Source organism: Telmatherina bonti (assembly GCF_933228915.1).
Source record: "Telmatherina bonti genome assembly, chromosome: 13".
Classification (NCBI taxonomy): domain Eukaryota; kingdom Metazoa; phylum Chordata; class Actinopteri; order Atheriniformes; family Telmatherinidae; genus Telmatherina; species Telmatherina bonti.
This window is the reverse complement of record NC_136611.1, coordinates 32,359,545-32,384,753: the sequence shown is the minus strand read 5'-3', so window position 1 is coordinate 32,384,753 and position 25,209 is coordinate 32,359,545. Positions and strand designations below refer to the sequence as shown.

General features: G+C 37.2%; 1 protein-coding gene across 3 annotated transcripts in view; it reads left to right on the top strand.

Moving 5' to 3' along the window:
* Window positions 1–25,209, top strand: part of ppp3cca (protein phosphatase 3, catalytic subunit, gamma isozyme, a) — a gene marked incomplete at both ends in the record, with an annotated part of 35,466 nt that overhangs the window by 4,755 nt on the left and 5,502 nt on the right. For 2 of the 3 annotated variants that reach the window (XM_079251810.1, XM_079251808.1), the window contains 11 exons: window positions 552–749; window positions 5,037–5,161; window positions 13,463–13,574; window positions 17,890–18,035; window positions 18,278–18,417; window positions 21,584–21,661; window positions 21,743–21,837; window positions 21,939–22,064; window positions 22,517–22,594; window positions 23,507–23,591; window positions 24,715–24,812. In XM_079251810.1, coding sequence (XP_079107936.1) covers window positions 552–749; window positions 5,037–5,161; window positions 13,463–13,574; window positions 17,890–18,035; window positions 18,278–18,417; window positions 21,584–21,661; window positions 21,743–21,837; window positions 21,939–22,064; window positions 22,517–22,594; window positions 23,507–23,591; window positions 24,715–24,812 — 1,281 coding nt within the window. Of the gene's footprint in view, window positions 1–551; window positions 750–5,036; window positions 5,162–13,462; window positions 13,575–17,889; window positions 18,036–18,277; window positions 18,418–21,583; window positions 21,662–21,742; window positions 21,838–21,938; window positions 22,065–22,516; window positions 22,595–23,506; window positions 23,592–24,714; window positions 24,819–25,209 lie in introns of all 3 variants that reach the window. The other variant, XM_079251809.1, reaches the window with a different exon arrangement.

Below are 25,209 nucleotides of genomic sequence, written 5' to 3'. Positions count from 1 at the left end.
CCTGGTTGAGTAGTTACCTGCCTCATATAAGTCTTTATTTTTATTAGAAATTAAATGACACAAAGCCTCCGTTTTTGTGCTTGAAGCATAGAACATGAGAAAAACTGTCATGCATAGAAATCATGTTTTGTTTTAAATGTTGCAACATTTTTAGCTTCGTGCTTTTTGGTGATACAAAAAAAAAAAAAAAAACAGAAACAAAACATAAAGTTAACAAAATTGTATTAAAATTACTGTGACTGTGTCATGATCCAGTGTGTTTGTATGGAACTTAAAGGGGCTCATCTGATGATTTAAGTTGCAAGATAGAAGGAAGTGGTTGCTTCAGCAAATTATTCTACTCTAGTAGATGCTGCTCTATAAATAATAAACTATGTGTTTGTTAAATATGTTTAATATATTGGTAATATACTTGGTTTACCCACGCAAGTATTCATTTTGTGTTGGAAAAAAGGTTTCCTTTTTGTAGATTAATGGACGTTCTTATGACATGAATCCCTTCGCTTAAGCTCTTAATATGCAATATGTTATTCTCCCCTTTTTGTCACCAGCTGTGCCATACCCTCCACAACATAAGCTGACCATAAAAGAACTGTTTGAAGATGGAAAGCCCAATGCGGAGATGCTCCGAAACCACCTCGTCAAAGAGGGAAGGGTGGAAGAGGATGTGGCTCTCAAGATCGTCAATGATGGAGCCAACATCCTGCGTCAGGAGAAGTGCATGCTGGAAGTAGAGGCACCTATAACAGGTAGGCCCACAGATACCTAAAATGTGCCAAGACATTTGTGTTTACTGCGTAGACTCCATATAAAAAGATGGACGGAGCCTCCGTGACGTCACCGATAGGTTTCTGAAGAGCGGAATTGAAGCTAGGTGGGCGGTTCCTACCATCGCCGTCTAGGCAGGGGCATGCGTGAAAATAAAAAAATGGGCAAAGAGGTGAAGCTGAGAGGGGGTCTGATAGTGTGTCGTGGATGATTGACATCTAGTAATCTCAGAGCGGCCTGTAGCTAAGAGCTAACAGGAGCTAATCTGCTAACACAGGTAAGCATGCTAAAGCTAAGTCATGTTGTCACTGGCTAAAAACTGCGGTTGTTCTACGTTCTTCTTCCTTGAAGTGGGAGATTGGGCACCTGTTAATCAAAAGGACACGCCCCCAAATATGCCGAAATTTGAGATTAAATTACTTTTAAACGGGGGAGTTAAAGAAAAAATTCATTTCCCCCACAGTTGTCATGAAGGTAAACCTGACCTACTAAACCGAAACTGTATTTTTGACCCAGGGTCTAAACATGTTTATTTCTGCTGTGAAGTTGGTCTTTTTAACTATGGATGCTATGGGGATTTGCTCTGTTTTGGAAATTTTAGTGGATGAGGGGTAAACTGCAGTTTTATGCACTTCCGCATCGACTTCACTTTTAACTGCCGGAGGTTGCTGCTTGGTCTACTGCAAAGCAGGGGTTTTATGGTGCTAGAAGAGGTAGCGTCAAAAGGCTATTCAAAGAGCTGCTATAGTGTTAGATTTGTGTTTTTTTCAATGCAAGAAAATATGCAATCTGGTACGGAAAAAAAGTTTTGTAAGGAAAAATAAATATTTGATATATCTTCTTTTCACACTGATAGCAAAATAATAATTTTTGATCGTTTAAAAAAAAGTTTTGAGAATATGTATTCTGTCAAAGAACATATCCTTCAAGTTACTTTCGATTCCCAGCGACAGAACTAAAGATCAAGAGCCAGCGCTCATAGTCTTGCAGGAAGGAGGTGTCCCACTGTCTCAGAGACAGTGGGACACCTCCATGTCTTTTGAAAGATGTTTTTTTTAGCATCCTTATGGTGCCTACCAAGTGGCGGTTAAAAGTGAAGCCAATGTGGAAGTGCATGAAACTGCAGTTTCCCTCTCATCCACTAGGGGTCCTCAAAACAGCAAATCTCCATAGACTCCCATGTCAAAAAGAACAACTTCACAGCAGAAATAAACATCTTTACAGCCTGGTACAAAGAAACATTTTAGATTTAATTCGTCAAGGTTACCTCCATAACATCTGTGGGGGAAGTGAATTTTTTTCTAAGTCCTCCGTTTAGAAGTTATTTAATATTCAGGGGCGTGTCCTTTTGATTGACAGGTACCCGATATCCTGCTTCGAAAAGGAGGAACGTAGAACAACCGCGGCTTTTAGCCAGTGAAAACATGACTTAGTTTTGACCTGCTTACCTCCGTTAGCTGGTTAGCTCCTGTTAGCTCCTGTTACTTCCTGGTAACAGACAAGTCAGAAAGAGCTAAATGTTAATAATCAACGACAAACTACCAGTCCCCCGTATCAGCTCCACCTCTTTGCCCATTTTTTTGTTTTACTGGAGACGTTGCCAAGATGGCGATGGTAGGAAATGCCAATGAGCTTCAATTCAGCTCTTCAGAAACCTACCAGTGACCTCATGGAGTCTCTGTCCATCATTTATATACGGTTTATGGTGTCTACTTATGATATTTGCTTGTTGCCTTAATCAACATCCCATGGGGGGTTTTTTGGTAGCCATTTTGAATTTATGTCCTTCATGCTAGACTTTCAGTTTCTATGCTCCTTACGTGTGAAACAAACTCCTAGAAAACTGCATTACTTTTGGAACTGTCAGCTGTCTTAAATCAAGGTTAAAACGTTTTACTTTATTTGCTGCTGCATTTTTTTAACAGCTGGTAATTCATTAAATTGTTAATGTTACTTCTTGCATTTTATGCTTCGTGTTGCTTTGCTATATGTTGCCACTTAGCAGTTAAACTATGAAAGCCCAAAGGAAGGTGCACCATTCACTGCATTGGTCAAATCTTGAGATGTGGATGTTTTCATGTCTGTTTGTGGAACAGTGTCACAGACAGGTACAGTCCTTAAACCATAGGTCCAGGGTTCAGCTGTCCTGGCCAACCACCTGTGCCATGCTCTTAAACAAGACACCAAATGCCTTTAAGTATTAGCACCGCTGCTCTGTAGCTGACCTTGACATTTGAAACGCAAGCACAAACATTTGTGGAAGATCAGCTGTGCAGGATAGTTTTCATAGAACCAAGACAGTGTTGATAACAAAGAGTAAATATGGCACCTCCTGACTATAATTACACTGGAGGGCTGGATCTTTATTACTGGCAAATGTTGTGCACTCACTCAGTTGTCAGGTCAAAGGACCTCACAAATGGAGAATCAAGAAAAGAGCTCTGTAAAACCAGTCAGTTTTGTGTTATCCCAGTTCAACACATCAAGCATCAGAACCGTCAGATCCCTCAGCGCTTAAGAATATATGAACAAGAAGTTTTTTGGTTTTGGTCATAACCTGAAGTGTAGAATCTGGTGAGAAACTATTTATTACGTGATTGGAGTAGAAAAGACCATGCAGCAGTGCTAGATGTTGTGACAACATGAACAACACTGAATACGTTTCCTATTTCAAATGATGTATACTTAAATTGAGCAATATTGGCACAAGACGTTTGCCATTTTGGTCTAGTGATCAAACTCGAAAGTGAATTTCTTTTGAGTTTGCAATAAACATTAGATCTCACCTTATTTTAGATGCCTGGAAATAAGGCATGAGTGATAAAAGAGCTTTAATGGTACTGCTACGACCAGGATATTATTCATCTTTGCAGATTTCTTATTTCCTGCATTAAAGTGAAAAAACTCCACCTTGAAACGATTCAGTCCCATTTCAGCTCAGTTCAGCTTTATTTATATAGCTCTACTTCACAACAGTGCCATCTCAGGACACTTTACAGACAAACAATATCGAGCTAACTCTTAAGAAAAAAACAACAGATTGCATCAAATGTTGACTTGGATCCCTCCCCCCCATCCGGAATATGTACGGGGCAGCAGTGAAAAGGAAAAAAATTCCCTTTAACAGCGAGGTAAAACCTTTGGCAAAACCCGGCTAATCGAGGACGACCATCTACCTCAACTGGTTTGGGTAGAGAGGACAGGAAAGAGAGACCAGCATGCACTGCAACTTTTATCCAGGAAGACCTGCAGGAAGAAGAGCAAATATGTTAATGATGCCAATACTGTCATATGTTTCTACATGGAAGATAAGAAGCAGAGAGATAAAAAGAAAGTGCTCAGTGTATCATAGGATGTCCCTCAGCAGTTTAGGCCTTTGGCAGCATAATTAAGGGATGGGTAGAGCCTCTAACTATAAGATTTAGTACAAAGGAAGGTTTTAAGCCTGAACTAAAAGTAAGAGGTTATCCTCTACCTGTACCCAAACTAGGAGTTGGCTCCATTAGAGATGGGCCTGATAGCTGAAGGGTTTTGTCTTACATTGTATTCTTAAAGACTCTGGGAACCACAAGTAAACGTGGTTCTTTGTTCAGTTTACAGTTTGCCATTGGAGGAGATGGATTCAGTGGATTTGTTGAGTCATTGCGGAGGTGTAACCCCATTGAACAACTGAATGTGAATGTGATTATATATATTTATCTCCATCAAGGAGGTTCTGTTTACACTGATGTTTATCTGTTTGTTTGTTTGTTTGTGTTCAAGATAACTCAAAAAGTTATGGACAGATTTTCATAAAATTTGCTGGAGTTGTTGAAAATGTGAAAAGGAAGAACTGATTTCATTTTGGTGGTGAAAGGATTCTTTATCATTGTGAGATAGGGCCATTTTCAGCATTTGTGCATGTAACTCCAACGAAAATGTTCAGAACAAGCTTCCAACGGGTTGTAAAATATATCGAAGACTGGTCAGGTAAAGGAACCATTTGGGAGACTATGCTCCAGAATATAAAAAAATAGGGTCTTTGTGATTCAGAAGAGAACAAATAATTATACAATATGGGGAGAACTGTGGCCCATGGTGGAGATTTGCACTCTTCGAGGGCTTTTCTAGTCTTTTCTTTGTTTTAGTTGTTCCATTTGCTAACCTCCTAATATGACTGATTTTAAAATGGAAAAAAAAGCCGCATCCTCTATATTCAGAATAAAACCAAAACGTTAAATAGATGTTTACATGAGCAATTGAAAACAATGTATTTTGTCTTTTGGCAGTATGTGGTGATGTCCATGGGCAGTTCTTTGACCTTATGAAGTTGTTTGAAGTGGGGGGATCGCCCAGTAACACGCGGTATCTCTTCCTCGGTGACTACGTAGACCGAGGATACTTCAGCATTGAGGTAAGCTTGAGTAATATTACGTTTTATTAGCTTGGTAGACATTAATTTTAACCTCAGGAAAAAAAGCTGTTTGGGCTGTGATATGAGAAGAACACACTACAGACTGACAAAGCAAATGTTTAAGAACTTAATTAATCTTTATATACAATTATTTAAATGTAAAACATTTGAAACTAGAAAAATATTAATTGTATGCAGAGTCATTTGTTTAATTATTTTCTGAAAATGATAATATGATTTACAAAATGATGGTAATATCAAATCATAATGTGTGTAGAACTGATGTATTATGGGTGGCAACAAGGTAAAGTCAGTTCTTGACTTAAACAGAGCTCTTTACCCATGTGTTTTCGGCTTATTTTTGAGAAAAAAAACTTAACTTGAAAATGCCTAAAAAATTGAGATGAGCTCTACCATGTAACCTTGCCAGAAGAACTGTTCAGGCTGAATTTAATCTGTAATTTATTGATTCTCAGAATGTTTAAATGATTTGTTTTATGGTTAGAATGGCTACCAAAAGTACTGCTTCCCAGATTTATTTTCATAGTCTATAGTGACCAAATTGTCTTTCCTGATGGAAATTTTGTTTATAAGATGCTGGCAAAGAGCTCTTCATACAAGTCAAATAGAAATGTTAATAATAAGGCAGTGGACTGAAATGCAAAGCTGTGTTTGCACACAAACTGGACTCCAGTTTTCCAATAATGATCCATTTTCTGATGGGTGTGGTTATAATGGGTTTGGATTCAAGACAGTTAAAGTGGTATCCCATATGATATTAATATAAATCTTTATAATGCTACTGTTTATGGGTCATTACTGAATATAAAAAGCTTGTTCAAAGGACTATTCTTTTAAATAATAAATGTGTTTAACAACAACCTTGTAAAAAATAGTTAATTTGGGATGGGAAAAGGTGACCAAATGTGTTCAGATGTCTTTGCCATATTCTGTGGAATAATATGCTTGGGGAAAAAAAGATAAACAAAGGCATGTAGTGGGAGCGCTGTGAATCTTAAGCTTCACTATCAGAAACTTTAACATTAAGACACAGTTGTTATTGTGTGCGCACAAAACCGTTCACCACTACTAAAATTTCTTTGTGCTTTAAATAACTTGATCTGATTTAAGTTCTTAGTTTTCATTGATTATTATGTTAAAAACAAAACTCAAAAACAAAGATATCTTGTAGTAGTAAGTAGTAGAGCATTTACTCCTAAGTTTTCAGTGTTTGCTGAGCAGAAAGGGGAAAAATGAAAGACATTTCCTCAGAATGGTGTTAAAAGGGCTTTTGGACCAATATGTCAGTACATTGACCAGCGTTTGATGGGCACTGGGTTAAACATAGAGGGTGGTGAATTGTCACGAGATGAAAAGAGGGACCAAAACCTCAGTGGTCATAAGAGACCAGTGGCTCTTTGCAACTGCATCAACTCTGTGCCAGCTCTCTTAGGTGAAAAAAGTTGTTTTTTGTTTTTTTTTTAAATTTCATGTTGATTTTGATTTATTTTATTTTAGCAATGTGTGTGTTCAATGAACTCATGGTTAAAGTAATAATTGCTTTTCAGACCTGGACCTTTATTTAGCAATTGTTTGTAGAAACTGTCTTAATACCATCCTACAAATGACATTTATCTTGTTCGTAGGTACAAAAAAAATGTGGATTTATCAAACCAGTGGAGGTCAGTTGCATGTAATCATCTGGTAATGAGTCCTGGTCAGTTGCATTTGGAAACTACCTTGAATAACCAAATTAGGTGACAGTGATTCATTTGGGATCAAGGAGAGATTTTTGTTAGTTTTTTTCATTGCATATTAAACTATACAGGCCTTTACACACCAGGACTGATGCAAAGAAACATGAAATTGCTAATAATTGGGATGTAAATGATCAATATTTCTGTCTATGCACACCAAGTGCGATGCAAAATTGTGAATACATGTTGAAAACTGTAAAACAAACTTGCAAGATGGATTCCACATCAAGCCACGACAACAATGTGCTGATGCTGCAAAAGTAGAGCAAAATCAGGAGCTGGGTTCATCCTGTTCTGGAAAAGACAGGAGAACTTTGGGAGTTTCATTGTTTAATTCCAGACCTGAAGATGGACCGCTGTCGCTTCAGGATGGACTTTAGGACGTCCGTGGGATAGTTGAAAGATCTGCCTTAGCAGTTAACTGCTTGCTTTTAGAAATAATGAAGACTCTCAGCCATTGGGATACAAAGTTTAAATGAAATGGCAGCGACAAAGTGACACCTGCATAGCTCGCAATCAGTGATCTACCAGTCACCATGCCTTCTCTGATTGGTCAATTATATATCTGTCAGATGCGAATATAAAGAAAAAAATCAACCTCATTTTGAAAAACTCATAAAATCACTGGACAGAATTCACTTTGATTCGACTTTGACTGGATAAAAAATATTATCATGCAAATTATTCACACTAAATATTCAGAGTTGGCATTAAGAAGGAAAATAATTACTGTCTCTTTATGTTTAGTTCTGAATCTAGGGACAGAAAGTAGATGTGATGACCTGAGGCGTCTTTGTTCACAACGAAGCAAAATATTTTGGATTTGAGCCCGAATCCATTCAGTATTTTGTAAACAGCAGGATTTTAATGTCAATTCTTTGAAAAACAGGAAGCCAGTATAAAGATTTGAGGACCAAAGTTGTATGATCCATTTTCAAGGTCTTGGTGTGGAGTCGAGTAGCAGTGTTCTGCAGCAACTGCAGCTGTCTGAAGGACTTTTTTTTGCAGAAAGACCTGTAAGAAAAGCGTTGCAGAAGTCTAGACTACTAAATATGCATGGACATGTTTTTCTAAATCCTGCTGTGACATCAGTCCTTGTTCTTTTAAGACACATTATATAACCTTCCTACCTTAAAACTCTGCGTTCCTGACTTTTTGATGACACTGACATTTATTCTGCACATTTCTGGTTCCTAATGCTGAGAAACCACACGATACAACACTATGCTGTGACGTTGCAGCTGAGTTTCACTGTATTGCGTCATAGGTTAGTAAGGAAATGTCAACATACCAGATGGAATACTACTGGAGGAACGCAGAACCAACAGAATTTACTCATCTGGATGTTGTAATTTGATAACATAAAACTCTGTGTTGAACCTAATTGGTTTTAAATGTTCTGTAGAGATGAAGGTGACTGGATTTGAGTAACTTGGTCAATCCCAGGATCATGGCAGAACCTTCCTTTGATTTCTGTCTGATTTTGAATTGTTCAAGAGAAATAAATGTGTTTCTGTCTTGAGCAAAGACCGCATGAAGCATGGTTGGTGTAAAGTTGCACAGCGCTGGTCAGGAAATGTCCGATCGGTCTCTTTTTGCATGGCATTTAATGAACCCTACTTAGTACTTTATAAAAACTTGTAGCATAAATCCCAAGTCATGATCCCATTTATGTTCTACACTGAAAAAAAGTTACAGAGCATTTTATCCCTCTCTGCGCCATTTTAATACAGAATTTGGTCTGTTTTTTGGACCCTTGAGGAAAGGTTCCCTGACAGAGTAATGCCTCGGATTGTTCAAAACTAGCATCTGAACTAGGAAGTGAACTCTAAACTCTGCCCTGTATTAGCTAACAACTATGCAAACATAGAGGACACATGAGAATATTACAGCAGTAACGTTTGAAATGGCTGTACCTAATTATGTACGTAAAGAAACATGAAACGACTTCAGTAGAGTTTCTTTTGGGAATCAGAAAGTAATCAGATCAAATAAAACTTTATTTTTAAAGTGTTTTTCATGCTGGAGGCAACACAAAGTGCTTTACTTGATAAAAAAAAACAAAAAAAAACAAGATGGTGGTATTACCATGAATACTCTTAATATATTTAATTAAAGTAGAGATGTTTGTGTGTGTGTGTGTGTGTGTGTGTGTGTGTGTGTGTGTGTGTGTGTGTGTGTGTGTGTAAATAAAAATGAACAATCTACCAAATCTTACTAAATAAAAAAATCTGGCCTGCTTTGTTTAGCTGATCTCTGACTAGTAGAGATGGAGAGATTCACAGGTTTTAATCTGTGCTCAGAGACAGATGTTTGCAATGAGACTGCACCAGTACCACCAGTGAGGATAGGATACAGCTGACTACATGACTACATGCACAGTATGTCTTTCTCAGTGTATCTGCATCTGTTGAACCCCATGATTACATTGATTTTTACATAGTTTATTTAATCTGCACTCGCGTTTTTAAGGTCAGTATCATGACAGTTTTTTGGAATTTTGTTATTAAAAACATACAGGAGCTGGGTGGCACAGCCTCTTACCTGATGATTACTGGGATTGGCTTCAGCTTCCCTACGAGCCTTAAGTAAACTAAGAGGTTCAGAAAATGAATGAATGAAAACAAATTTTCTTTTAAAGGTGGATTTATTGATTTGCTTTATAGAAAATATTCAAGTATAAAATAAATCCTGAACAGGGAATTAAACAAGACAAAATAAACATTATTTAGAAACAAGATGTGGGCTTGTAAAATTCTTTGTATTTTGTTAAATTGTTTTTAATTGCACTATAAATCTCATGGAACCAAATTGGTTTGTATAAAATTAGTATCATCACTGCATCACAGCTGTTTTGACTGTAAGAGTAAGTACAGATGTCATCCTATCATTAGAACTGCCATCTGACCCACTGACATGCTGAGCTTGAGTCAGAGACATACTATGTGATTGGCTGCTGTATAAAATACATATTTGATTTCAGTGACCTTAATTTATAAGCAAGAAGTCATTTTAATTTTTCAAATGCCACTCCTATCATCATGAATTCGCTAGGAGGCAAACAGTAACACCTAAGATGCACGTACTAACACAAGTTAAAATGAAACAAGGCTCTCAGATTTAAAATATTTATTTTTGCTTTTTAAGAAGACAATTTTCTATTGCTTTATGATTCGTGTTTGTATGAAATTAGGATTTTGAAATGTCATCTTGAGCTCTGGAGGAAAAAGCTTTTCCTGGAAAATTTTAGGAACATTTTCTTACTCTTATGCATGTACATTAAGAAATGTACATTAAGAAATTAATGTTTTCTTTTCTTCCTTTGTTTTTATTAAATTCCTGGTGACTGTGGTGTTCATACCAATTAGCAGGAAAAGGGAGAATAAACCCAAGTCAGTTTGTTTAGCATGAAGCATAACAGCATCAGACATGAAGCTGACATGTTCACTGATGCCATTGTGATAGATGGGTTTTCATGTTTGATCAACTCTTTAAACATCTAATACAGTAGAATAATGGAAGAAGATAAGTAATGAAGGGCATACCTTAGTGATGCTCAGCAAAATGTGAAATGTGTCATGTCCATCTACATATTTTTTTTATTGTTTTTTTATTGTTTACAGTTGTAAAGTCACCAGCGGGCAGAAGCCGAAGGCTAAATTCTTCTGTTTTCTGTGTAATTACTCTGACTTGTAGGGCTGAAGAGTAGTCCTGATTTTAAAGGCCACATACTTCACTTGACTAACACATGCAGTAAGACAAATATAGGAGAATGGATACCAGGATGCGGTTGCCTAGGTAACATAAAAGAGTCATCACTGCCTGTTAATGTGATGCATTACCGTTGCACACCAGGAATTTGTAAGCTCTGTTCTGTTTTTGTCTTTATCTTCATAAGAAATTCAGATCCAAGAGGGTGAGTCCTTGGACAAATTCTCTTCGCTTCAGCCTCGTCTCTACACACGATGCTCTGAAAAAATTACACGCAAATGTTTGCAAGAATAAGTCTGAGGTGAAGGTAGTCAGCGTTTGTTTGCATCACAGAACTATGCTCTCTTTCTAAAAGAGAGCATGAGGGTCTCATTAAAACCCATGTCAGCTTGCAGCCACTCCGAGCATCGCCCTCTCTTTCCGCCTCCGCACAGTCGAGATCAAGTCACACTGACAGCTCCCTCAACACATTTACCTATACATATTTCTCCTCAATAAGGGAACTGAATAAGATGAAATAGCGCCCCCCCCCCCCACTCCTTTTTTATTTGCATTGTCAGCTGGGTGAGTACACACCTGCTGGCGCTTGTAGCTTTGGCTTCTTGCTCCCGTGACTGAATTGCAGACCGTGGTTAGTGCATGTTAAAAGCGTGGGCTGAGAGTGGCAAGTGGCAGCTACTGAACAGTGCCTTGTCTGAGCACCGAGGAGAAAGGATGTTCATTTGGATTGTAAATGCTATACTTCTGTAGTTTTTGTATTTATTTATTTTTTATTACAGCTTCTAATGTGGTCTGAGGAAAACATGCTCACTCCAATATGATGAGTCATTTAGACCTCATATAACAGCAATTCCAAGCTTCATCACAGACTAATCTTCCTGGAATGCAGTGAAATCTGGATAGAAAAAAAGTTACTTTATAAATATCCTGATGAAACTGTTTAATTCAGTCATTGCATTTATTCCTAGAGTTCAGATCCCCTGAAAGATGTTGATGACTAAGCTTATAAGTATCAATGACAGTAGGTTCAGTTTTTTCAGCTGTGCAAGCTTCGGCGACGTGCACAACCTTCTCGATGTAACACTGCATGAAGAAAAGTACTCTGGTTGTTTATCAGTGGATAGTGAGTGTTTCATCTAATGGTAGAGTGAAAAGAAAACTAATTATTGTGTGTGATTTTCAGATGGTAGATAGTTGTTGGAGATGCATGCTCTGTCCGCTCACCTGTGTGTGTGTGTGTGTGTGTGCACTTATCTGTGTGCATGCATCAAAGCGTACAACACAGAGAGAAGCTATGACTAACATAGTATAGACTGTTTTATTATAATGAAAGAACTTTCTAGACTGAGACTACAAATAGATTCTGTTGTGGATTTTTGCTGTACAGAAAACAAAAACGACGTAAATTAACGTGACTTCTTATGCAGGGCGGTGGGTCTCATACGGAGGGCGGAGCGCCCTGCCTGTATAATGGTTGGGGAAACTGAAAGATTTTACATATGTCAAGTTTTCAGGCTTCAGTGGTTAAAAATGATATTAACGTATTAACAAAAGGGAATTTTTCCAAGTTTGATTAGATGTCATGGATTCTTGACCTCAAAATTGTTGTAAAAGTTTACAGTATTTGAAGATCAAACAGGCGTTGTGTGTCTAAGCGATGCCTAATTGCATATACATATACAGATATATATATATATATATATATATATATATATATATATATATATATATATATATATATATATATGTACCAGTGAGGGGGAAAGATATTATGGGAAGTTGATTCACAGACAACTGAGAGCACATTCAGCTCATAAATCCTGCCAAAAGGAGTTTGAGACTCCTGAAATAGTTTGTATTTCGTGGCTATTCTGGTAGAAACATTTACCTGCCAGAAATGGACACAAATGCAAAACTTGCTCTTCTTTGGGGCTTGAACTGACAGTGATTTCAGAACCTGCACACTTTGATATGATGGGAATAAATAAGCTTCCTTTTTATATAAATCTTTTGTCAGTGTGTTTTTGCAGTGCAATATGGTTATTTGTTTGATTTTTTTTCTTTTGAACTTGAACTAGTTTATAAACTGGAGTCATTTAACCCAATGTGGTATGATTGATACATTCAGTTTCTGAGACATATTGCATCACTTTATGGTAAAAACTTTGCTCAGAATCCTGTTGAACATAAATCTGACTGCAGGAATCAGAAGATCATGCTATAACCAATTTGACACATCACATGGTGATAAAACTTTTTCGTTATATTTTACTAAAGGGCCAGAAAGAGATCTCTTATTTTAAAAATGGTCCTTCTTGTAATAGTTTTATTTTATGGGTTGGACATGAAAGGGTGAAAATCTATCAGAGGGATGTGAAAGGTGAAATGAGTTGTGGTGACAGCTGCAACAGCTGGAGTGCAGCGACACCTTCAAGTCTCATTGCTACAGATGGCTGAATCCACATGGATATGTTTTTTTCTGGTTTGTTTTTTATTTTCTTCTTTTTATGTGTGTGTGTGTGTGTGTGTGTGTGTGTGTGTGTGTGTGTGTGTGTGTGTCTGTGTGTCAATTCTTAAAACAGAAGGCATGATTCTTTTCTTTTTTTTTAAACCTGAGGTTATGTGTAACATTTGATGAGACTGAGAATCAGTCAGACTTAAGGTAAATATGTGGTCAAACATAAACTTATTTATGGACCTTGGTTTGGTAATCTTTTACAATAAATAGTAAATTTACGATTTTAGGTTGCTTCCATTACATAGTTGTGCTACAAATTGTATATTCATTAATTCATATCTCTGACTTTTCCTCTTGTGCTGTCTCTCTTCCCAGTGTGTTCTCTACCTCTGGTCACTTAAGATCAACCACCCAACCACACTCTTTCTCCTGCGTGGGAACCATGAGTGCCGGCACCTAACAGAGTACTTCACCTTCAAACAGGAATGTAAGTGCAGCTCTCATCAGACATTTCAAAGCCAAGCAGTGTGATGTGCATCACTTAAGAGAGTCAGTTCCTCGAGGGCCGGTGTCCTGCAGGCTTTCTAGTTGTCCCTGTTGAAACACACCTGGCTTCGACTCAGACAAGCTAAATTCACAGAGACTTGAATGGGGTTTGTCCCAGCAGGAACATCTGGAAAGCCTGCAGGACACCGGTCCCTTGACGAGCTGGATTGAGGATCCCTGAGCTGCGTCTTAATTCAGGTTCTGCACACTTCAAGTGCGGATTCGTCGGCTGCATACGTCGTTGTGGTGCGCCAAGTGCTGTCCCAATTCAAAGGCTCCTTTGAATCCACCCTTCAAATCTGAACTTTGTTTAGCTCCAGTTAACTTGAAACAAAGGCTACAAGCGATGGATCCTTTGCGGCCTCTTTTCTCCCAGAATTCATTGCGCACCTGAAAAGAATGAACAGCACAATGTATATACTCACAAATATTTGTCCCGGCAGAAAAGCTGGGATGACAGCGGCGTTGTGTCCAATAACCATAAATTAATTTAATTACATGCATTTAACAATGATTATTTTTGACAGGATGAGCTGTCAGCCAGAGGAGAGCTCGTCCAGGTCTCCTCTTCCACATGTTTATTTAGACACGTGGGTAAATGAAAATCAATTAGATTAAAATTACTGGGACCATTTTCTGTCTTCATAAAAAATATTTTTGTGTTTTTTGTGAAAGAATGCGATCACTTATCAGATAAACTTTGCATATGTAGTTGCTAGGCAACGGAGGACTGGAGCACTATGGGTAATTCTCAAACATTAGATAGGGCGCACTTTGAAGTGTGCAGATTACTTGGGAAACTTTGTAGCCTACGTAGTCTGCACGCTTCTGAGTGTGCAGACCCTGAATTAGGACAAAGCTCTGGTCTTTGTATAATTAGGGCTGTTACAATTATGAAATTTTATTTGACAATAATTTCTCATATAATTACAATCAATAAATCGTTCATTTGTCTTTCTAAGTTTCTAGCCTAAGTTCAGTCATACAAATACACTTCATGTGGAATAAAGGTCAGTTATGGGGATTGATAACTATTTCATAAATGATAATTGCACCTCTGTTTTCCTTTCTTCTGAAAGATGTGTCATTGTTAAATAGTACATTTTTAAGTCTGCAGATGTGTTTTTCCTGAAAAATCATACTGCTTATTAAACTTAAGTAAGATTTCTTTTCCAACCGTATTGAATAGCTGCATTTTGGGGCTATAGTGTTGGACCACAAATTAAAATTGCACCATTAGATATTGTCACACTTGTTCAGTCATTTTTCAAAAGATTTGTTAATAGCTGGTTACTGAGAAAGACTCGCAGTTGTTACTTTAAACCAAACCGTGAACTGGATGGTGTGGTTGGATGCAAAAATAAATCCCAATAGATTAGTGATGTTCAAACTTCTGACCACTTTTCTGCTGCCAGTCTTCCACATCAGGCTTTCCTTTCATTTGATGTAAAACCACGTGGTGCCGTACCTGAGCTGCAATATTCGGTTTTAAAATTAGGATTGCATTTATTCAAATATTAGTGAATGACCTCAGAGTAAGTATAAGATATTTGATTTGTTTTAAATGAGACAGATTAGGAGGGAATCAAATTGAAAAAAATTAATTTTAAATGAGATTTTTGTTGTTAAATTTTTTTTAATAAAAAATAATCCATCATAAAATTTTTGTTATTTATCTTTTTATTTGTCTTTTTTGGCATTATACCCGCATATTGATGGTCTGGCTACTGTGTTGTTTTTTTTCTTATTGAAATTAAGAAAAATAAGAAGTGAAAAAACTTTTGTACATTTTTCTTTTTTGTTTTTAGTCTACAAAGTCAACAATATCAAAGGATCGTGAGAATCACAATTTAAATAGAATCGGCACCAAAAAAAGCACCATCAAATCAGGACAAAAGCATATCTTCACAACCCTTATAGATTATATTAATCTTTAATAATCACATCTATTAATTATACAATAATAAATCTTTTTTTTTTATTAGATCGTTATCACTTTTAATTGTGACATACTTCAGGCTGCAATGAGTAAAAAAAAAGAGAGGGAAGAGAAATATTAGGCATCTTAAGATGACTGTGGTAACCAAGTGTGTGAATATGGAAAGTGCTGTAACAAGATGCTGCAGTTTGTCAGCATTAATATCCCTACAGAGGAGATGGTTTTCCTTTTCACATGACAGGAACTGCTTCAGGGTGAAGAGCAGCCAAGCATGCTGTTGGTGATGCTCAGACACACACACTGACTTCTACGCATTACAGTTGCGTGCACATGTGTGCAAAGCAGGTGGGGGGAAAATTAGTATGCAAAACCAGAAACAAAGACGCTCTGGCAGTCAGCAAAGACAGCCTTGCCAGCTGCAAAAAGGTTTCACTTGTTAGATCTTCCCATTACACCCACGCACCAGTTCATGTGCACACATGCACATTGCTTTGCACTGAGTCTTTGCAATGACATTTCTTTTATAAAACATGTCATAAGAGCTCTCCCTCAGGGATGGGACTTTCTTAAAATATGCAGGGTGGTATTGTCTTCGTAATAAAGCATCTTTGGTAGAATGTGCAGCCGTTGTCATTTGGCCAGTGACGGTGACAGCAGTTTCTTTCCACAATCACAATACCAAGATCTGCCTGCAAAGTCTTGTTGTTTGGAAACAGTGGTTTGTAAGGTGGTTGTTAGAAAATAATTCTTATTATCTGTCAACAGTATAATATGCTGTGTGACATTACAAAGGTCTGTGGGGGGATGGTATCACCAGAGCCTCGAGAAGTTTTTATGGTTGCTTCATCATCCTTTTTAACACCTTCTGTGTTTGCTGGTATGGTTGATGCACATCAGCTTCACATCAGCTCCAGTGTTTCTGCAGTTGTAACATTCAAGAAGAGTATAAAATGCTCACAGAATGAATATTCATAAATGTCTATGTTAGTTCGAGCTACATAGTAGCATTTATAGATTATTTTTAAAGCCAATCATCCCACTCAGAGCAGCAGCACTCCAGTTTGATTTATGTTCTGCATTATTGCAGCTCATCAGTATTTCATACGTTGTAATCCAATTAAAAAGCATCATTATTCATATTTACTTGAGTGAAATAAGCAACATTTTTATAGTTAATGTTTCTAAATGTTTGTATTTTCCTGATTTTTAGAAAAAAATAAAATTGAGGAATGAAAACTTAATGAGATAATTATTTACTATGAAAACTGAGTATCAGGTGAACAGGTTATGGTTATATAGGCTGTATAATCCCCCACTAAACTGGTTGCAATTACATCTCTGTAAAGCTGTTGGACTTGGTTATAGTGTGGATCAACTTAAATAGGGAAAGTTTTTCATAGATAATTAAAAAAAAAAACCAAACAAATAAGGGTTTTAATAGAAAATTGGATTAATTTTCTGTTGAAATCAATACAACTAAAATGTTATTAAAATGTTTATTTTCTGATCATTAATTGGGAATGGATAAGACTCTAATCTGAGTTACAACTGATTTATATTAAAACAATCAAGTAACCTTGCTATCATATTTATTTTAATAAAATAAACTGTACATCTGTTGTTTTTCAGAGTATTGAAGGCACAAATAAACAATACCAATCAATTACAAAAAATCCTGGATTTCATTTACTAAAGTCACAAATATTTTCTCAGGCTTTGAAAAGCCTGAGAAAAATACTTGTTAATATTTGAACAAGTATTAAGAAATATGAACAAAAGGGGTGATTGTTCCAGCAGAGCACCAAGTAGCAGACATGGTCACTAAATAAACTGTCATAATCAGTTTAAACACACATCAACTCTTCACCATGATTGTTTACAAATCACATATTTTTGTCACTTTTGTCACAAATCTCAGCATGTGTGATGGCTGATTGCTTTGTCTTGTAAGCCTGGTTGTGACCCTTTCCTACTTCAGCTGCACAGACTGTCTTACATCTCTTATCCAGTGAGAGTCCAGGGCTTGGTTTGTGCACTTAAGAAGGATTGGGATGAAATGGTTTGTAATTATCTGCCTTGTGCATAACACTATGAACGGTTAACCAGTGGTCAAGTGGGCAAGCAAAAAAAAAAACTTACATGTATACACTTTTCTTTTTGTTTTATACAAGCTTTATATTGTATTTGTCTCTCCGGCTTTATAAAGAGCTGATCTCCCCCTACCCTAATCTGACCTGTGTTCTCCAACCCATGATGCAAACTACTGCTGCTGAGCTTGGTTTTGTGTCTGTCACACTTTTTTTTTTTTTTTCTGTAGGTAAAATTAAATACTCTGAACGGGTGTATGATGCCTGCATGGAAGCCTTTGACTGCCTGCCCCTCGCTGCGCTACTTAACCAACAGTTCCTGTGTGTACATGGGGGACTCTCACCTGAAATCAATTGCTTAGATGATATAAGAAAAGTAAGTTATCAACGATATTCAACATAATGGATTCTGTCAACATTGACGTATGAAGTCACATGAAAGTAATACGCCAGTGAACATGAATTTAGATTAGTCGGATTTAGAATTTGTTTATTTATTAAGGTAGTTTGTGTACATTAGCTAAATTTATTCCCTATTATTAAAACATGTTCTTGAATGTGAGAAATGTGTCTAAATTAAAATATTTCTAACAAGTCTTTCTGTTTTGTGCTCAACAGTTAGACAGATTTAAAGAGCCTCCAGCGTTTGGGCCAATGTGTGACCTGATTTGGGCTGACCCCGGTGAGGACTATGGAAGTGAAAAGACATCTGAACACTTCAACCATAACTCCGTCAGAGGCTGCTCGTACTTTTTCAGGTATTATATAAACACTATGGCTCGGAGTTCCCTTCTGTACTTTTGTTTCATCTAATTGTGGACTGATTTCTGTTAACTAGTCACCCGGAAAATATAAAAAAGGCTGAAGTAGATACAGTTTTATTGTTTTATATATTGCAGCAATAAAAAAAATTCTTAATCCAGACAAAAATATTCTGTCTAAAAAAAAAATAGTTAAATAAGTTTAAAAAATATTAACAGTAAGATTAGCGAGGTTAGATATCCAAAAATCTTATTTACAATCAGAAGGGGTGATAATAAAACTGTAAAACTAGAGCAACAACATATCTTTTCTGGGTCGGTTACAAATTAATCTTATGTCATGCAGAAAAACAATCAAAATTTGTAAAATGTTGTGGCGGCCTTTGTTAAATAAAATCCAGAAGTAACACATCTTTTTTTCTGATTAATAGTAGAGGATAAAAACAAACAAAAATGTGAAGCTGAAGCAGCAGTGGACGCACAAACTTAATGTTCTTCTCATTTTCCTGCACCTTAACAGTTTAATGTTGATTCTCACGAATGTGAATGTTGCTCAGTATGTCACATACAACAGGATTTGTTCATATTTATTTCACAATACTTACATCTTCAATCATAAGAAGAGAATACTGGTATGTAGCTGGCATTGCAAGATCCTGCTTAACACATTACTGGATGTTTTCCACTGTTTGGCAAAGTGTGTCTTGTGTTGGTTTTGTTTGTTTTTATTTGTTTTTCAGTGTTGGTACCATAACCTCTACTATCCTATACTTTGTGTTGTCTTTTCTGTGCTTCATAAAAGCTGCGATGTTCAACAGCCGATTCTGCCTATACTAAGGCAGTAAAAAGAACCTTGTTTGAGTCGTACACTACTGTACCACGTAGTGAAAAAACATGCTATATAAAATAACCTTTTAAGAGCCTTAGGTGTCTTAAAACTCCATTCTGCATTACAAAGAGTATTAAAGCAGCATGTATTTATTCAGTTGGCGATATTAAGGCACTGCTTTGTTGGAAAAATGGCGTGAATGTTATAATCTCTTCAGATAAATGATCTTCAGGGACTGTGCTCTTGTGTAGAAACCTTTGGTAGATTTAAACATTGAAGAGACATTTAAAGTGATGAGATGAAGTGGGTTTGTCATAATTCTCTCACTGTAGAAAGTCAAACCAGTTGTTACCTTGATTGGTATTGTTATTTCTCCAGTGCTGGAACCAGTTTGAACAGAAGGTTTTATGGTTTTGAGTGACAAATCTTGCTGGTTGAGATGCCCCAGTTGTCTTCAGTGTACATCTATGTGTTTGTGAATGATAATAAAGACAGAATTATCTATTTGTTCAAGTGTGAAGAGCTGTCGCCATACTTTGCTTTTAGTGCTAGCTAGTAAATGTTTGCGCGTTAACCCGGTCACTTAAATTGGAGAACGTGTTAGTATTTAGCTAATAGCACCAGTTTGCCTCAGGACAGCCTCATAGAGATCGTGTCAGTATGACTCTTCTTGTTTCCACACTAATTTTCTCCCGTAATACTTCCACTGGCAACCAGTAGAAGATGTAACCAGTTTGCTATAGCTACCTTTTTATTTAGTATTTTTCAGTAGCCTTGTTTGGAGAATTAGACATTAGTGTAGGTCAGCTAGCTGGTTGAAATATTACAGGACTTAGCTATGAGAAACTGATTTAATTCAGTTCAAACTAGCTTTATTTGTATAATTCCACTTAGGGCTGCTCGATTATGACAAAAATTATCATCACGATTATTTTGACTGAAATTGAGATCTCAATTATTTAACACAGTTATCCAGTATTTTTAAACAACGCTGCGAGTCGTTCTTGACTTCATGTTGCGCATTATAACCGTCTAATTAACGGTTGTTTAATCCGCTTTACCGCTTATATAGGAACTATTTTATGTTGGCCTGGATGTATGTTTTATGCCAAACAACCGCTGTCAGGCTGCAGCGCGTTTCTCTCATTCACCTGTTAAAAGACAGCTGATCTGAACCAGCTGGTTAAGGCGTTGCTATGGTAACGCCCCGTAACGGAGGGATATTACAGTGTTTAACTTACCGAACTATGTATGCAAATATAAAGCAGCCAGTTGTCACTGACAATGGTATAAACTATGTTTAGGTGAACTTCCACAACCTACTGCAGTTATTCTACATTGACCTGCAGCCAGAGCCGACTGAGACTGGCCGCCTGGGAGTGCTTTAGGATGGGAGAGGCTCCCGCTGCTCCTTCTTTACAGTAACTGCAGAACAATATGTGCCTTCAAGTCAGTCGCCAAAACACCAGAAAAGTCTCTAATAACTCCAGTAAAAGTTGCTAGATTTGTCGCTTTTCACAAAAAAGTCGCCAGATTTAGCGAGAAAGTCGCCAAGTTGGCAACAGTGTCTGAATGAAAGTTAAGCGGCTGTGGGAGGAGTTTACAGCACAGCGCTGCAATGCCAGAGACGCTCGATTAGCAGCTGAAGACAGCAGGAGAGGAAACTGCAGAGAGAAAAATAATCACACCCTTTTTATTTTTATGATCGTTGAAAACCCAGATCGTAACTGAGATTAAAATCCGATTAATTGCCCAGACCTAGTTCCAATTCACAACAGTGTCATCTCAGGGCACTTTATAGACACATCAATCGAGCCAATTCCTGCCAATTCATAATAAATAGCCACGTTTAGAGAGCAACAGATTGTATCATATCTTGACTTCAATCCATTCCCCATCCTGAGGATGCATGAGGCGACAGTGGAAAGGAAAAAACCAGGAAGGAAAAGCCTCCGTCAGAACCCGGCTCAGGGAGGGTAGCCATTTGCCTGGACTGGTTGGGGCGGAGAAGACAGGAAAGAGTTGTCTGTGTCCTCGTTTTAGTTTATCGAACTTATTAGAACCCAATGCTGCACTATCTTTTCTTCAGCTGTAGTCCTCAGCTTATGGAAAAGACCTCACAGACACAACAGAATCCATCATCTTTAACTGTCCAGAGGGCACAGCGTGCTGAAAATAAATATGAAAGTATTCCCTCAAGCCAACAACAGCTAGCTGGTAATTGGTAGTAAGTGGCTCCATGCTGTTTCCTCTGGTGGTTTAGAGTTTGGCTAAGCTTTGACCCCACTCAGTGTTGTAATGAGACTCTTTTTCTGTATCTCTTGCTGCTTGCAGTTACTCAGCAGTCTGTGATTTCTTGGTAAACAATAACTTGCTGTCAGTAATAAGAGCCCATGAAGCACAGGATGCGGGGTAAGTGTAATATTTCGGATTATTCTCAGCATATTGCTGTGAAGAGTTTGTCGAATCTGAGCTCTCTTTGTCGCTGAACAGATATCGGATGTACAGAAAAAGCCAAACCACGGGCTTCCCATCGTTAATCACAATCTTTTCAGCTCCAAATTACCTAGATGTCTACAACAACAAAGGTTTCTGTCTTTTTCACTTATTTTCCACCTCTTGTTGTATTTTTCTTTTTGCAATAATAAGCTTCAGATCTTCAACCTCTCCTTACTTCTGTCGATCCTAGCTGCAGTATTAAAATATGAGAACAACGTGATGAACATCCGACAGTTCAACTGCTCCCCCCACCCTTACTGGCTGCCCAACTTCATGGATGTCTTCACGTGGTCTTTGCCTTTTGTTGGAGAAAAAGGTGAGTTGCTGTTTTATGTGGGAAAATTAAGTCTGTTGATTTTACAATGATTTGTTTCACTTCTGAAAATTCAGATTTTTTTAAACTTCCTATTTATATAATAGGATGTAATTTGTTTAGTTTATCTCTAATACTGAGATAAACGCTGTACACATATTAAACAGAATACTTAAGTGGTAATTATTTATGGTTTTATATATTTATCTATTTCTAGTTGTGGTTCTCAGAACCTTGCATGAGGATATCTGTAACCTTTAACCCCAAAACAACAAAACATTGATTAAATCTGTGCTGTTTTACCTATGCTGTACGTGGCTATAGCTGCCAGTTGAATGTGATGAAATTGGTAACTTAAAATGAATTATTAGTAGTATATAAAAAGTGAGGTCAAGCAAACTTTTAACTCAAAAATGGTTTTAGACTCATCTGCAGTATGAATGTGTCCTCTGCAGTGACAGAAATGCTGGTGAATGTACTGAACATTTGCTCTGACGACGAGCTCATGTCAGAGGGAGACGACCTGTATGAAGGTAATTATTAAATCCTTCTATTCATCGGTGTTTTGGTGAAATAACAGATATTTGACACATTTCTAGCATTGAATTTAGTAGATCTTTAGTAGATTTAGTTGATCTTTTCCTCCTATCATCTTCTCTAGTAAACTATGTTAAACTTTTGAATTGTGAGAAAGACCAGCCAGATGATTCATACGGTAAACTCGGTCACTCATGGCTGATATTGATCAGAATTCTGCACATTAAAGGACCTCTATTATGCTATTTCTAGATTTCTGAGCTTTCTACAGAGTTGTAGTATTGAATACTCATCAGACATATGAGCGCCGCTGGTTTTTATCACCTAAATGCATGTGCGAGTTTCCATCACTCGCTATGTTCAGTTTCCATGGCGACAGAAACAATTGGTTTTAGAGAGGTTTTTCTACTTTGAAATTTTAGTGATGTCCCGGGGAGGGGACTCAGTGATTGGTCATCTTCTCTAGGTTATGCACGTTCATAAAAAGAAAGCTTTCACTGCTCAATATAACTACTCCTAGCAGTTGACCAATCAGACGCAGCCTGCAGGCAGGACATGGGGCGGAGCTTTCTCTGTTCGCTTGTTCCTGGCAGAGGCTGATCTGAGAGGATCAGTACAAAATGAATAAAGGGGTTTGTGGAAAAATGTTTGATTATTTCTTGCCCTTCTGGACTTGCATATTAAAATAAATTAGACTGAAATGTTCATCATAGACACTTTAAAGTTCTGCTGCATCTTTAAATGCCTGAGTTTATTCTCTCAATTCTCTCATCCCTTCATCCTTTCTTCATTCCCACAATTTCTTTTTATTTTTTATATGAAATATTTTTTGTTTGAGTATAAAAATCAGTAGCAGAGCAGGGATGTGTGCGGTGTCTTTCTAACCTTGCAATTTAAACGGTTTCCAGGTGGCACTTCTGCAATGCGCAAGGAGGTAATCCGAAACAAGATTCGTGCTGTGGGGAAAATGGCACGAGTCTTCTCAGTTCTCAGGTTTGCACCATCAATTTATTATTTCTTAGCCTTTCTTTTGATTAGTACAGTCGTTCGAAAAATATGTGGTATGTTTAGTGAGTTCTGCTCATTGAAATGAGGTCAGTCTGTTGAAAACATCTCTCACACTAGATATTAAACATTAAGATTAATGCTGATGTCGGCGGTTTGGAATGCCAGTCTTTCAGACAAGGAACACTACAGTCAAAGGTTTTGACACTATTTCCTATTGAATCTCTATTTCTATTAAATTCTGACTTTTTTGTCAACTTTTTTAAATGTTCTAAATCCTCTGCAGCGTAAAAACTAGGAGTGGGAAAATCGAATTAAAAAATTGAATATCGGGATTTTTTGTTTCAGTTTTAAAATGGATTTTTTTGTTAAAAAATCAATTTTTTTTGTTGAAAAAAATCTATTTTTTTTGGTCATTTTTTAAAAAATTTCTGTCATTTTTAGTGATTTTTTTTGTCATTTTTGATCTTTTTACTTGTCTACTTGGGCATTATAGCAGCAGAATGATAATCTGGCTACTGTGTTGTTTTTTTTCCAAAGTGAAATCTAGAAAAATGACGAGCAAAAACAAATGTTATACATTCTATTTGTTTTTAATCTGCAAAAAATCAACAATGTTGAAGAATTGTGATAATCGCAATTTAAATAGAATCGGCTCAGAAAAAAATCAGAATCGAATCGGGACAAAAGCATATCGTCACAGCCCTTATAAAAACTAGTCATATTTAACATATTTTTACATTTTTTTTTGCATTTTTTAAGTTGACCATAATTTTTATGACTCCATAAATAAAAACAAAACAAAAAAACTTTGCAAACGTGTAAGTTTAAGTGTCTTGACACAAATCTTAAGACTGATAAGCGATCATTGACTGTGTTGTTTGAGCTGTTGAAGTCGACACAAGTTACCAGTGACCTACTGACACAACCAGGACATGTTAGCTGTTAGCTTGAAGACACTTAGAGTTGCTAGTTTGTGATTCTGTCAATCAGTGTGTGAGCGAGTGTGAGCTAAATATGCACTGATGATCCAACTCATGACCTCGTAAGCATCAGGCATTTACAGCGGAAAGGTAATCTGTACTGTGTCTGTGTTTTGTTTTCTCATTAGGGAGGAGAGTGAGAGCGTGTTGACGCTCAAAGGCCTGACCCCAACTGGAACTCTTCCACTGGGAGTGTTGTCAGGTGGGAAGCAGACGTTGCAGAATGGTGAGTGTCTTTTATACTTTTCCTATTATATGTCCTTCATTCCTTCTTTAAAAACAGCTTGAACCTTAAAGGACATTTCCTCGTGTTGTGTCACCAACCCTGCGTTTTTGTAAACACAAAATTGACTGAAATCCTCAACAGCTGACATGCTACACGGTCAACAGCTGATCGTGGATACCAGTACAAAAAGTTCACTGTTTGACTTCATGGACAATAATTACACCTTTTTCTTCAGTCAGCTGAACTACACATTAAATGCATGGACAATGAATTAAACCCTTGTGTTGAGAAAATAAATAAGCCTTAAAGACATACTACCAAACTTTTGCCATTTTCCCATAAGGTGCCCCCTATCAGCAGCTAATTCAGCATCCATCTTGCATCCTACCTGACCTGT